Raw genomic sequence first — 14,491 nt, 5'->3', positions numbered from 1 at the left:
TATAATGTTTTGTCTTTTGGAGACTGCAAGGTTGCTAGACTACCGCATTTACAACCATTATTTTAATAATATGTTTTAAAGAAAAGCACCTAATCTAGAAGAATATTAAGATTCAAGGCAATCTGCTCTCACTCCTCCCTCCGTATTATATTATGGGACATGGTACAGAAATGAAAAAGTATACTCAACTGCCAAGGTATTAGTCTGAATGTTAAGGAAGTAAGAAAGAGAATACTAAAAAGCCTGCTGGCTTTACTGCATCGTATTTCAGTTGATGAAAGCAAGAGACATTTTTCACATGGCAGTTTTAGGATGGTATTATGCAAGATTTTTTTCTAATTCAAAAGATTAAAATGTAAGTGTTCACCTTCATGCCAATTATTATCCAGGAAAACTAATTTCTACTCCCCTCCAAAAAAGGGAAGTATTTTGCTGTCTTAAAGCTAAGGGAAAAAATAGGAAGGCTTGTAATACACATATATTACAAATGTTTAAATAGATCCCACAAATGAGCACCATAAACATGACTTTCAGAAAAAGGTTTACACAGATGTAACTCATACATTTCATTGTGTGTAGACATAGACAAAATTACGAGAGCTCTAAAATTCACTTTTCCTCAGACACCACCTTTAACTGACTTTGTTGCATCTGACAGAATAGTACGTCCTATAATATCTCTTACCTGCAGGTTTCTCTCTCTGTCAAAACTATGTATATTCTTGGATCTTTCTCCTATGTATAACTGGAGAGCAGTTCCATGATGGAGCCTTTGGCTGGTGGCCAATAACATGGTAGTTTGCATCTGTCATTGTTAGAAGTCCTGATGGTCCCTTATGTAATTAAAAGTGTTTTTAAAGACTGTCACCCCATGGGGTTTAATTAAGGTTCAGTCCCTAATACCCAGCAAGTGTAAGATGCATATTCTGTTATAACATGATCTCTAATTCAGGAGCTTACATGTGTGCAGATGTACTGTAATGGGCACCTGCAGAAAAGAATTGCTGGTAATTCCCTTCTGGAAAGGTCTGGGTCGCTGCAGTTTTCTATCCCAATATTAAGCTTAAGCAAAACTAAACAGGTAAGAAACTGCAAAGTTATCCTGTGTGCTGAGACAAAATTACCACTAGGCTCTATCAGAGTTCCAGAGAGAAGCAAAAAAAAGCAAACAAAGCAGAAACACCTAGATAACTTTTTGCTAGAAAGTTAAAGAGAAGATAAATAAACTTCAACACTACATTAACCACAGAACAGTATCAAATTAAGAGAAATCAGGCAACATTAATCTCAGACAGCAACGTTTTTGACAAACATCGGAATATATTTTAGTTGCACTGCCTGAAGATGGTCATGGCCCACTACAGCGCATGCTGTAAAACAGAAGGGTACCTGTCTCTGGGGTTTCACAATCAATGTTTGCATATTGGAGCAGCCATTCTTACTCCTCACGCGTCTTGATAAAGCCATGCTCTTACATAAAGGTAAAAGTAATCGGGATTATTTCATATTCTGCTCGCTGCTTTAGAGTTATGAGCACAGGCAAACAGAGAAATAAAAATCTCCCATTGTCAAGATAAACAAGAGACCAAACAAAAAATTAGACACTAACTTCAAATACAAAACCCGGTCAGTCTGCAAGTCACCTTTATACAAAAGAAGGTGATAGATCAATCAGTACCTTAACTTCCTTGCGAGGAGAAATCATTTCCAAAATACAAAACATTGTCCTTGCAACTTAAATTGCCCAGACAGGAATTTGCCCACTGTATTTCCTTAACCTGTCCAACCCAATACGATTCTCTGCAGGGAATGAGTCCAAAACATACAGGATTTATATAATAGTAACTATGAGAGATTATTGCAGCTCGTTTGCTTTTTTCCCCTCAATCTTTTGATTTGTAATGTACTCAACTTCAAATCTCTGCATGCTTTCTTCCATTCACCTACAACCAAAATCCAAGAAGGTATTTCTGTGCTTCTACAAATGTTCTTTCCACTCCCACTTCTGCATCATGACAATCTTTCTTCCAAAATCTTACTCCATCAGAAGAACTCATACACACAGCCACTGGTCTGTAGACAAGTCCCATAAATGCCAGGCTTTCAACAAAGGAGAACTCTTCTCCTTTCCTAGGCAAAGCATGGGAATATTTTAACAAGGGCCTCTCCTTTCAACAAGGAAGCCAATATTATAAAGTTTCTGAATACAAGAATGACCCATCATCATTCCTCCATCAAAATGAAGGAATTTGGAAGTTTCACCCAACTGATGTGTGATTTGTGTGATTATTTTGTGAAGCTTAAAGGTACATACAGTTGTACCTAAACCACCTGTGTTTAGAATAAGAAGTTTCATGGTCCACTAAAACTGCCAATTATATTTCCACTGCATATTAATGTTAAAAGCACAATTTGTAATGAAATGTTCAGGAAAGTGAGGGCTAAAATCCAGGATATTCCAAAGAGGCAATCTGCACAATGTGAAGCAAAGCTGATTTTCCCAAAAGCAAGCAGAAGCCACCAAGCATTAACAGAAGATAATGCCAAGAAAGAAAAAAAGTCTCCGAGGCATACAGTTGATTGTCCATGCCCAGAAGCTTAATGTCACTTAATTGTGGCCTCTTAGAGCTCTAAGCTCTAACCTTTAAGAATGTTAATTCAGCTCTTTCCCAAAAACTTTTTTTTTGTCTTTTTGGGGAAAAAAAGAAAAACCAATCTAAGCCAGCAATGCAGACATGGAAGCTTCTTACACATATTCATTGGGTGCAACTACTGAACTGACTTGGCCTTGTCAGCACAGTAAGCTAGGAGACCAGATAATCAAAGAGTGACACGGAATTGGATAGTCTGCTACAGGAGTACTCAGAAGTACGAAACACTCATAACTAGAGGGGATGAAGAAAATAAAAAAGAGACTTTGATAAGTAGGGGGTCTTATTTTCAGCACTCAGCACTAGGACTGCCAGGCAACTACTGAGAAAATAGCATATGTCAGAGATGCTGCTAGTTTAGGCTCTTGCAGCTCTCTACAACACAGGATTTAATGTCTCCTGATGTAAGAAGACAGAACCTTCAATTCTGCAGAAAACCAGTGAAATTTGCCTACTCTATTCATATACAGAAGTTACACAATGATTTCTTCAGCTCAGACTGATTGCAGGTATCATTGCTACCTTTTCTAATACCCAGTTCTCGGTTCCACTACAAGATTTGTTAGAGGCAGTATATATAGGAAGTGTCACCAAACATGTACATCACTATATAAAACAGCCTCAGTTCTGAGCCTACTGACATACTGCTCTTCCACAATGAAAAAAATGAAAAAAACACTTGGATACAAGCATGTCAGAGCTCTGCATTATAGCAGAGCAAATAGTGCAAGGTAATTGCTCTACTGAGAAGTACCCAGCATTTATGTTAGGTATAGCAAGCACAAGGATAATTCATTCTGGAATGCCTTCAGTCAGAAGTACAGACAGTTACCAAACGCTGGGCAAATTAAACAAGACCTGTGCTAAGGAGGGACACAGCTGACTGAATACATGCCAAGTACCACTGTAGTGACACTGAAAATTAAATGCTTCTGCATATCCTCCTAGCTAGCTGCCAACCAGACACACTGCAACACACGACATATAAATGGTCTTCTAACACCAGAAAAACAAAAACAAAGAAGATTCACAAGCTCACTTCTAAGGTCCACTGAACTCTCCCTGTATCAGGTTTAGAAGACAGAAGCCAGAGAAGCAACTTAGAGCTGTTCAGTGGGTAATCATTCGTGAAAATCTGGCATGAAAGGCCAGCAGGCATCAGAAAATCAAAAAAATCAGTTATTTATGCTTGCAATGCTTGTATCCAGAATCTCTTTCTAGGCAATTGGGCTGCTTTTTATATTACTCTGAAAGAAAAAGGGAAAATGAAGAAGAGCATGAACAGTATAGTTGTAAATTTGATAGTTTAAAACAACAGCAACAAAAAAACTCAAAATCCAAAACCAATCAAGCACTGCCAAACAGGTAGAATGACTTCCTACAATAAGCTACAGAAAAAGCAAGCATAAAAAACCTTTAGTGTAGAAGTCCTTCCTCTGACTAGTTGCTATGTACCAGTAGCTATCATCAGGACTCTTTAATGCTGGCCACCAACCGCTACAGTCTTATCATGAGGACTCCCTTCCAGTCACACATGAAGAGTAGATCCAACAAGAAGACTTCAGTCTGACAAAAGGAACACCTGCCCTTTACATAAAGGTGTCGTTGAATACAGATATTTAAAAACTGAAGGAAGAAGCAAGGCATCCCATTATTTCCCTCATTCATTCTCTCTCTCTCCCTCTGTAATTTTTACCTGGAACTGATCGGATGTACACGTGTTCATCTCTGGTGATACAGGAGGTGTCTGTCCTATGGAAGCTATTTTTTCTGCTGCAGATATCGGTTTCAGAGGTTCCTTGGTAGGTTCTAACATACCCTAAAAAATAATAATGAATAACAGGAAAATCACATGCATGCACATACAAACACACAAATATATATTCCAAGAAGTGCAGACACCAGAAGAGAGAAAACACAGTACTAGGTAGTGCTATCCCCAGCTAGGGCCTTGAGGGTAACCATACATCACCAGAGTATTTTCAGTGAGGGGTCAGAAGGAGGTGGGGGCAGGGGAAGAGAGAATCAGCTAGTTCCTTAGGTTTTCATAGAGCCTAAAAAATGTTTGAGCCAATAACTGAAACCCAAGTGCCTAGCTGGAGTTTGCTTTCAACTTCCAACAAAGCAGTTTCAAGCTGGAATGAATGGTTACTTGATAAGGTGATGTCCTCTCCCCACTGTGTACAGACTATTCCAGAAATACCAAATGGCCCATTGGAAAGGTGCAAATGCATTCATTCCATTTCATCACTTAAGTAATTCAGAAGAAACATGTCAAATTATCAGTTTGTAGAATGATACCAAGAACAGTAATCACTGACATGGAAATAATGCATTTAAAAGTATTAAGAAAATAATTAGAACATTTTTCATTTTTAAACAAACTGTTCAAAGCTAAAACAGTACTACAAAATATGTCTGAAATCTCTGACATCCCTGAACGAAACTAAGGGTGAATAAAGATCTACAGATAGATAAAAGTTTGCCCTAAGATAGGCAAACCAGCCCTGAACAACGAGGTATGAGAAAATAAAATTCCCAAATAAAACCACTGGATTTGTTACCAGAATATTTTGAGAACAATTTCAGGAAGTCAGCTAGCAAGATCAGCTGTCCCACAAGTATTCCTATACCATGTCAGGGGAGCTTGGAATTTAACCACCAATTGAACCAATTCTTTCAGACAGCAGAGAAACACTTGAAGCAGAGTGGCAACAGAAAGCATCAAGCCACTTTACTTATAACATCATCTCGATCCAGCTTATTGTGTGCTTAAGCATACAGACAATTTAGGAGATAATCAATCAGCAACAACAATCTGTTGCAAAAAAAATAATTGCACGTCACATACGAACACAGTCAAAAACACCTTACAGAAAGAAAACAGCAGTTGCTATGAGATGTGTTATTTCCCTGTTTATCAGAATACCGTGCCTAAATCCAAACAAGTGCATGAGCCGACCTGGATACATCACAAAACAACTGCTCTAGAAACTGACTACAGAAGTCACTCTATGAAATTAACCTACAGGTTAAATTATATTAAGCCATAGAAAACTGTAAGCCTTTTATTTTAAATTTGTGAATGACCGTATTAAAAAGTATGTGTGTGTGTATGTAATCATATACACCCTTTTCTGGGAATATAATATATTCCAGAAATTATACATTATATAGGCTATTTTGCTCAGACTAGCAAAAAAAAAAGGCAAATCTTATCTTCTGACTATTTTTACTACTATAGACATTGCACAGACTGAAACGCCATCCAGGAACTGAAACATATTGACTAAGGTGAAAACAGTTATCTTACTACACTAGGTTATTTGGCTTTCCTTCACAGTCTACACAAATCTAACTTATGCTTGCTATTTTTATTTAGCTCTTGGGGCAATAAAGCAATACAGTCTATAAAATACTTTTTGTATGCATAAACAGCCTAACGGCTTGGGGGCAGGGTGGGGAGGCAGGCAGGGAAGAGAAAAGGGAAGGAGTGGAGCATGTAGAAAAGGAGAAAGGGAAAAACTTATTTTAGAGGAATTGGGGCTCTCAGGGACAACAGACTTCATCCCTGCAGAACTCTGTTGTCTATATACATACTTATACACACAGAGAACCAAATATACATATACATGGGTCATTTATTGACATACCAGTAACAGCGCAAGGCAGGACTAAGCTTCTCTTTTGATCTGAGGATACTGAGATGTAATCAAGTAATTAATAAACAGTCTGTCAGAGAAACAGCTGCATGGAGAGGAAGACTCCACAAATCTAAGACGACTTCTACACACAAGTTATGGAATATCATAGCTACCTAGCTGTTCTTAACCTTCCTTTGAAGCATTTGGTCTTAGAGCCAGGGTCTCCCACTGCTGCTGCAAATTGATGTTTTGATTTATTTTGACATTCCTTCATAATTTCTGACAACTAGATAGCGTATTTCATGATTCTTTTGTGCAGTATCAACTCATGCCTAAACCTCAGCTGAACTTAGAAAGATATATTTCATTATACTTGGTGCTTAATGCCATTTCATATATTTCATTATATGATGTTGTGGGAACCATAATAAAAAAAATAACACAAAGCTTACCAGTCCTGCTGCATACATGGGTACTATAACAGGCTGTTTCTTGTTGCCTGTAAAGAGCTGATAAAAAAACAACATTTACTTAAGAGGTTCTGTCATACTGTTTCAGTGATAATACTTTTATAACATCAATGTTATAAAACTTGTGTAAGATTGTGTGAGAGAATAACTACTATGTTAAACCGATGGTTAAAAATAATGTAACTTTTAATATTAACAAGGCCTGTAGAAACATTAAGTTGTAAGACAGTATGCCATAAAAAACATGTTTAGTGGAGCTGTGCAATTAAGAGACAAGCATTCATACAAAAACACTTCAACCTAATTCTGTGTTCAAAGCAGCTCCATTATTCAGAAAGCGAGTTTTATTGACAGACTCACAATATTTCTGGTGTCGATTCCCAAGGAGCACAAAAGCTTTTTGTTGCTGTGGGAGCCACCCCACTGGTATCGCAGTCCATACGCATCGTGGATATCCTGCAGCTGCGTCCACACGTCCATCAGTTCCCTATACAACCCATCATAAATCAAGTCATCAGCAGGAATAACAACTTAGCAGCTTTGATCTTTTATTCTAATTTTTAATACTAGCGTCTTATTATACATTCCAATTAAACTTACACCCTAGCACGACACTCAGGGGAACCAAAATTGCACCGTGTTCTCAGAACAATTATACTTCAGACTTCTAATAGGAAAATGATGTCCACAGCAGGCAGAACAAGGCCTGCTTAGACTTCACACCATCGCACGAATAAATATAGCAATTTCCAGCAACTGTAACTAATCAGCCATATTCTGATTAACTAACTCAGACATCACTTAGAAGAGGAGATGCTGCTGACTAAGTGAAATACCCCTGGTGCATGTAGTCATTGAAACCAACCGTTTGGCTAGATAGCTAACTTTTACTTAGTAGCTTTTTGAAATACTTGACGCAAACAGCTCCTTTTAACTTCCCAAAGACGATAAGTTTCTACCTCATTTCTATTTAGTTGCGTTAGTGGTTTCTTACCCAGTATTTGCTACGGTTTCCTCAGTTGTCATCTGCTTTTCACCTGCTTCCAGCAAATGATTCAAGGAAATTACTTCTTCTTCGATTTCAAGAACAGGCATGGAAGGAAAACAGACTTCAAATATTCGTTCCAGACGACCTAGTAACGTTGCCTATATCAAAGAAAAAGATATTTACATCAAGTTTTGTTAACTGTTCTAAAGAAAATGAGTCTGAAATTGCAACATTAAGATGGAAAGCAATAGGTAGCTGATACAAAGCTTCACTTACCTCAAGATACAGAGCTGTCAGAGGATCACAAAACTTTTTATAAGCACCAAATACAGGCCGTTAGCTACTGAGAAAGAGCAAGGATCTTACCTTCTGCAAACTGAGTTCTTACAGAAGTTCTTAACATTTCTTAGTCACTCTTTGTTACAAATTAGCATAAAAGATATGCGAGAAGTTTTAAGCTGTATTTACTTAAGATATGTTAAAGGGTCCAGTTCTACACACCCTACGGGTTTTACTGAGCAGTTTTGCTACTGAATGTTATCTTAAGTACAAACTGAAAACAGTTTTCATTCCACTTACTGATGCACTTCAATCCAACCTTGATACATAACATTGATTCAGAAGACAGCTTCACTTGTTGTAAGATGTACACAGTTGAAGGCCTCAAAAAACTCTGCCTGATGTGCAACAGGCTCAGGTAGTGATCATGACTTTGAAAATACTACAGAAAAAAAACATTTATAGTCCAAAGACTGCACACTTCCTAAAAGAAAATACTAGTATCAATAACTCAGATGTAGAAAAACTGCAATCCTCTGTTTGGTATAACGGTCAGGTATAGCACAAAAGAGCTAAGAATAACACATTTAAACACTATCAAAAAGTGTCTGTAAGGTTTGTTTGGTTCACAACAGAGATAAATTCTCAGGAAAAGAATTACTTGATGCCTTAATTTCTTGCCCCCAAACCTATTGATGTGTTTCTACACATTTGAAGCTGTTTATTATAAAAAGAAAAATAGCTTTCTTCCCAGCAGTTTGCCTTTCACATTCACAACTCAGACAGTTGATGCTGGATGCTGTGACCATGCAGGGGAATGTTTCTATCCTAGCCAGCCTTGGGAATGTTTCTATCCTAGCCAAATAACTTACAACAACAAAAAGCCCACTGAGTTTTATTTTAGCTGAGCAAGAAGCCTGCTAGATAGCAGCATGGTTTGCACAACCACATCTCTATAATTGATTCTCATCTGACCTTCTTCCTGCTATCTTACGTTATAAACTCATGATGAGTACACAAAATATCCAGCACAAATGCTCTGGAGTTTTGTGGAAGGGCTACAGATCTACTTTCCAGGGTACTGAGAGACTAGGCAGGTCTTCCTGCTTGCCAAAGTAGTCGCAACCAGGTCTCGATGTCACCATCACTTCAGCATCCCTTTAGCAAGAGGGAGCATCAGGACGTAGAAAGGCAGAACTGTTCCCAACACAGGAAATGATTTTCCTGCTTTTCTCTCCACCAGCACCACGACCACCACAATTCGGTAGGATAAGGTCTCAGCATCATAAAAAGCATGAATTGGTACTAGTGATGTCCAAACATTTTAATTCCCACAGCATGCAGTGGAGAATGCTCAAATTCATGACATTCCAGGTTTTGGCAGTTGGATTTAACATTAAGAATAAAAAACCAACATCCCACCTGCACAGACAAAACAAAAAACAGCTTTTCTGGCAAGCACAGTATGCTTTTTCCTTTCCATATTTTTCCCTTAAATTTCTCTCCTCTCAGCTGCATTTCCATACAGCCACAGAATTTCAGCTTCATTACAGCTCCATGAACTGTCTCAGACAACAGATGTAGCACTCAAATGGAACCCATTTTTTCCACCCCAGTTCAACCAGTTAAAAACGGGTAACCAGCAATCTCTTATTTATTAAAAAGAGCCAATTGCAAGGCTTAAGACTGAAACTAAAGTCTCTTCTTTAATGTACTTATTTTTAACAGAAGGACCTTAACCTCTCTTCTTGCTAGGATGCAAGCTCGGCGTAACAGGAGGTTTCTCTCTTTAGTTTGGACTTCCCCAACAGGCACTTTCCTGATAATCTGCTGCCCTGCACACTGGGCAGGGCCCAGCAGCTCCGATGCCTGCTTTTCTACGGGGGAAATGGAAGAGAAACTGAGTAGGTGGAAATCCCGTGAGCATCCCGCAGTATGTGCTAGTATAGCTGTGCCAGCAGAGCCCTCCTGTGGAGATGCAGCATATTTCAGCAGCAATGCTTAAATGTAGAAACGCAAACCTCAGGCTGAGGTTTTGTGTTAGAGCTGAAAGATTTAAGGTTCAGCGAAGCGAGGCTTGTGAGAGGAGGTTATGTTTTTTAACTAGACCAACCAATACTGTTGGGACACACGTTTAGGCACACGAAATATCTGTTTCACAGTAATCACCTACAACATTTCTCATTAGAATCATTTGAAAGTTTGCCTCATCTCCAGTCTCCATTAGACAAGCCACTGACCACGTACTGCAGCAAACGTAACACAGAGGCAAAGGCCAAATGATCTGGATATTGTGATTCTTTGTGCTGGAGCCAAGGTGAGGAGTAAGGAGTCTGCTCTCCCTGTTCAGCTACTAACTGCAGAAAGCAGGAAAGTTACTTGCTTACAGCATCTGCTCATCAGTTCTCCTACCTGAAAAATAAAAAAGCCTGGCACGCAGGGACAGGCACTGGGTTCAGTTATATGGCATTTTCAAGGCATTACGTCCAAATGCCATTATTAATATATTATCCAATGATCTGAATTACACAGCATCCCTGATTCATTTCCCTCCCCTTCCCTGCCCCTTCATTACCTTCCTGGTATGCTCTGACTGTAATGAGTCACATTCCTTAGTGTATCATTTTCCTCTTAAGTTTGATCATCTCTTAATGGCCAACCCCTTTCGCCAGACAGTACGAGGTACATTACCTGTCATGATACCTGTAGGCTGTTTTGTGCTCCTTGATTAAAACTAAGAGACTAACTGATATTTTTAGGAAGTAAAATTAAACAGCATTCTGGATTCTGCCCTAATCCTTCCAAGTTTTAAAAATTAACTCTGTCTACAATGCGTCAGCTGCTATTATCGTACATGAACGGCTGAATCTTACCTCATTGCTTTAATACAGCACAAAATACATCTTCCCGGTGACAGGGAAGAGGCAGAAGAAAGGCATTGTATCATGACAATAGCAAGGCATCAGCTTTCTTGAAAAAGAGGAACATTTGAGAATATACTAGTGACTAAGAACACGCTTAGGTAATGAAAGAATTAAGAGACAGCCTCTGTGAGCCAAGCAGCACCTCAGCACCCAATTTCAAATTTGAGCTAAGAATTATGCCAAAATTTCAGAACGGTTTAATTATAGCATTCTTTGCACTTCCTTTCATCTTCTTTAAATCTCCAGAAGTGCTTAGCCCTTACTTATATATAGGAGAGAAGAACAGTTTCCATAGCAAACCAGAATAATTAATTCTACATGTGCAAAGGGACACAGGGAGGAATGTGCACACACATCTCTCAGGCGGTGCCAGTGGCTCTAAAGAAGAAGATGAAGTTTTCTTCTAATTGGTAATGACATACTATGCTCACAGCTCCCAAGTACAAAGGGGATTACCAAGATTTTGCAATTAATTAAAAGTTCAGCTTCCACAAACATCAGTCTATTGTTTGTACAAAACAGCCAAAGAAAATACTGCTTCTGTCGTAAATGATGGCACCAAGTCTTTCAGGAAGAAAGATCCTGTAAGAATTCAATGCACTTTGGGGACACATCTAACTTCCAATACCCACACCACACCCAATAACTCCCAAAATATGCCTTATCCACTGTGGAAAGAGCACTCTTCCTAGGTTTATATAACTGTACTTTTTTTTTTTTTTTTTTTTTTTTTTAAATAAGCACAAAAGAACCACAAGGACTTTCCTCCACTGTGAGGCACTGAAATGTTTGATAGCTGGGTATTACACACTGCAGTTTGACATGAGTAATGCTCACAGGCACTTACTGGAGATGGGAATGAAGGCCAGAGCTGCCATTCTAGCACTTGACTGTGATTCTCCAAACAGCTACAAATTCAAAATCCTGTGGTTTCTGTGACCACTCAGAAGTTCTTGATAAATATGTAAGAGATTTGGTAACCATCACGCAATCAAAAGACCACAAACGCAACAGACTTCCCAAGAAGAATTTACAGCCACAGGATTAGAATTTATCTCCTGGGCTGTATGAACAGGGGGACAAGATCAGTCCTCTGAGCTGAAAGGCCAAAGTACTCAGTTTATAAAATTTGTTTTGCCTCTTATTGTTCATCACAAGACTACAGAATAACTGCATTCCTGCAACACTCTCCTGGACCCTAATGGCCACACTAAATCCGTCCCAGCTGTCTGCACAGGAACTCAGCAGTGCCAGGTCACTGTTGCTCTTCAGAGCTGTAAAAAGATGTCTTGCTTCTGTCTGTGGTGCGAGTCACATATCAGCACAGGACAGTTCATCCAGTGAGCAAGGAGACAGAAATGGGCATTTGAAGGAACTAAGATGCTAAAAGTATAATTTACTGATGGACTAAAGTGATAGAGGCATGACCAGCCTCCAGAATGCAGAAGCTGTGTGAAGGCTCTCAAAAAAAAAGGCAGATCAAAGATCAGGGGCCAGAAGCCAAGAAAGAAACTGATTAACCTGAGAGATCCTACTTGATATTACATGCCCACTGTTCTGAGAGGGCCTCTTACAAGAGTTTACGACCATTTCATATTATGCAGACATTCACTGAGAAACTCCCTTTGCTGTGTTTTCTAACACCCAAACAATACTTCATCAACACATTCGCCTCTGTGTAACTAACTCACTGTATACCTCTGTAACTTCATCACCTTTTTAAGAGCTAACCTACACGACCACACAGTTAAAATCCATCTTATAGCTCCACCACGTTAACAGCTACAAATCACAAAGGGATCCAAACCCACCAACTTCAGAGGGTCTCGAGGTCTTCTGGGCTCAAGCACTAAGAAACAGACATGAACAGTTAACTAAGCACACATAAACAAGCAAACCACTAAGTTCCCAGTTAAAAAGGGGCAGTTTTTTTAATTTGGGTAAGTTTATGGACTGCAACTGCTTAAATTAAGAATCACTCTGCCTTCCACATAGCAACACTTATTTCTCTAATGTGCAGGCTGTGCTTCGCAAACAGAGCACCTTCGCCAAGCAATGGGAGAAGCGCTGCAGGCACAATAACCGAGCCAAGAGGAGAAGCAAAGCTTGCACACAACACCAGCTTCACTTCTCACAATCCCAGTGTGTTTCTTCTCTCCATTCTCCTCTTAAAAAGCAGTTCAATTTAACATGGTGCCATAAATTTCTTAGAGGCTGGGGAGAGAAAAAAAAGGAAACTGCTTCATTCTTATTTATCCGCACTTATTTCTGCTGATATTTAATAATGGAAACAATGATCCTGAACCAAGCCTTACAACGCAGCAAGAAGATGCTATTTAGTTATACAATCAAGTGGTGCCTTTTATTGCTTGATGCAAGAGAGTTATAAACCACAGGCAAGTTAAGTGTAGAAATGTGAAGCTGTCTCCCTCCTTTGGCTGGAAGGCTCATCCATTTATTATCCCTCAGCTGGAGAGTATCAAATCTTGTGTCTTCCATGCAGGTAGAATGAAGTTTAATAGTTACCTCACTAGGCCACATAAAACTTACTTCCCATTTCAGTCATGCTATTATTATCTAGTGGTGGTGTACTGATTTTTCAGCCAGGCTCTGAGAGGAAGTACGGTAACAAAACTTACGTGTACAAGATGGAAAATAACTTTTAAAAGACTGTGGCATATGAACAGAAACGCTATGCCAATTCTTCCTCCCAAGATATTTTCTGTTGTAAGATCCCCTTAGCCAACCTGTTCTGAATTACAGCAATTACGGGCTACTTTTAATGGTCTGTTTTGGTCTGTTATTCAGCTGAACATCCTTAAAAACTATGCTATGAACATAAAAAAAACCCTTCCAGACAGATAAGTTTATACTGCAGGTTGTTAGCCAACTGTCTGAACTTAATTTAGCCAACACTACCCTGATTTATCTTAGTGAACAGGGAGTCTGAAGTCGTAGCTACTTTTTTCCAAGAGGATGACTATTCATTCATTGCCCAACAAGTGCTCTCAACATGACAGTGATGCAGGGTTTTCTTTGTCTTGACGCACACTTGCGGCTCAGGAGCTGTACATCATCCAACTCTGATTAATCTGAAGAGGTCGAGCTTCGGCACACAGGCTCTCTGATAAGCGGAGGATCTGAAAACCCACTTTAAGGGTTGTTTATATTTCCCTTTCTCCCATTCCCAGATTTGTTAACTCTCAGCTAAACCAGGGAAGAGTTTTGGCTTTCCAACCAAACCACTGCTCATCTCATCCTCCTCTGGAGATGCTTATACTCCCTGAACACGGCTATGCACAGCCGTACCACCCACCTCCCCCATGCCGACTGTAAGTAAAAGCTGCTCCTGTGCTTTGCTAAATCCTCTCCATATTGTTAAGACACAATGCTGCAGAGTAACCCCCTCAGCTGACTAATGTTCAGCACTACCTCATGGAAACAGCCACACCGTGAGCTTTATACTCCTTACAAACATGAGTTGTGTGGTCACATAAAGGGGATTAATGCACAAGGTACGGTACAGGTTTGCTCA

At 39.3% G+C, this 14,491-nt stretch overlaps 1 protein-coding gene across 3 annotated transcripts in view; it reads right to left on the bottom strand.

The window, feature by feature from the left end:
• AFTPH (aftiphilin) overlaps positions 1-14,491 on the bottom strand; it is a 46,215-nt gene that overhangs the window by 14,660 nt on the left and 17,064 nt on the right. For all 3 annotated transcript variants that reach the window (XR_004749019.1, XM_035319927.1, XM_035319928.1), the window contains exons 3-6: positions 7,760-7,911; positions 7,126-7,252; positions 6,748-6,804; positions 4,348-4,470 (exon numbers count right to left, since the gene is read on the bottom strand). Coding sequence is in view for 2 of the 3 variants with exons in the window: in XM_035319927.1 (XP_035175818.1) it covers positions 4,348-4,470; positions 6,748-6,804; positions 7,126-7,252; positions 7,760-7,911 (459 nt within the window). In the remaining variant the exon portion in view is untranslated. The remainder of the gene's footprint in view (positions 1-4,347; positions 4,471-6,747; positions 6,805-7,125; positions 7,253-7,759; positions 7,912-14,491) is intronic.

Source organism: Oxyura jamaicensis, chromosome 3 (assembly GCF_011077185.1).
Source record: "Oxyura jamaicensis isolate SHBP4307 breed ruddy duck chromosome 3, BPBGC_Ojam_1.0, whole genome shotgun sequence".
In the NCBI taxonomy this organism is placed as follows: Eukaryota; Metazoa; Chordata; class Aves; order Anseriformes; family Anatidae; genus Oxyura; species Oxyura jamaicensis.
Note: the sequence above shows the minus strand (reverse complement) of the source record. Positions and strands in the feature narration are given on the sequence as shown.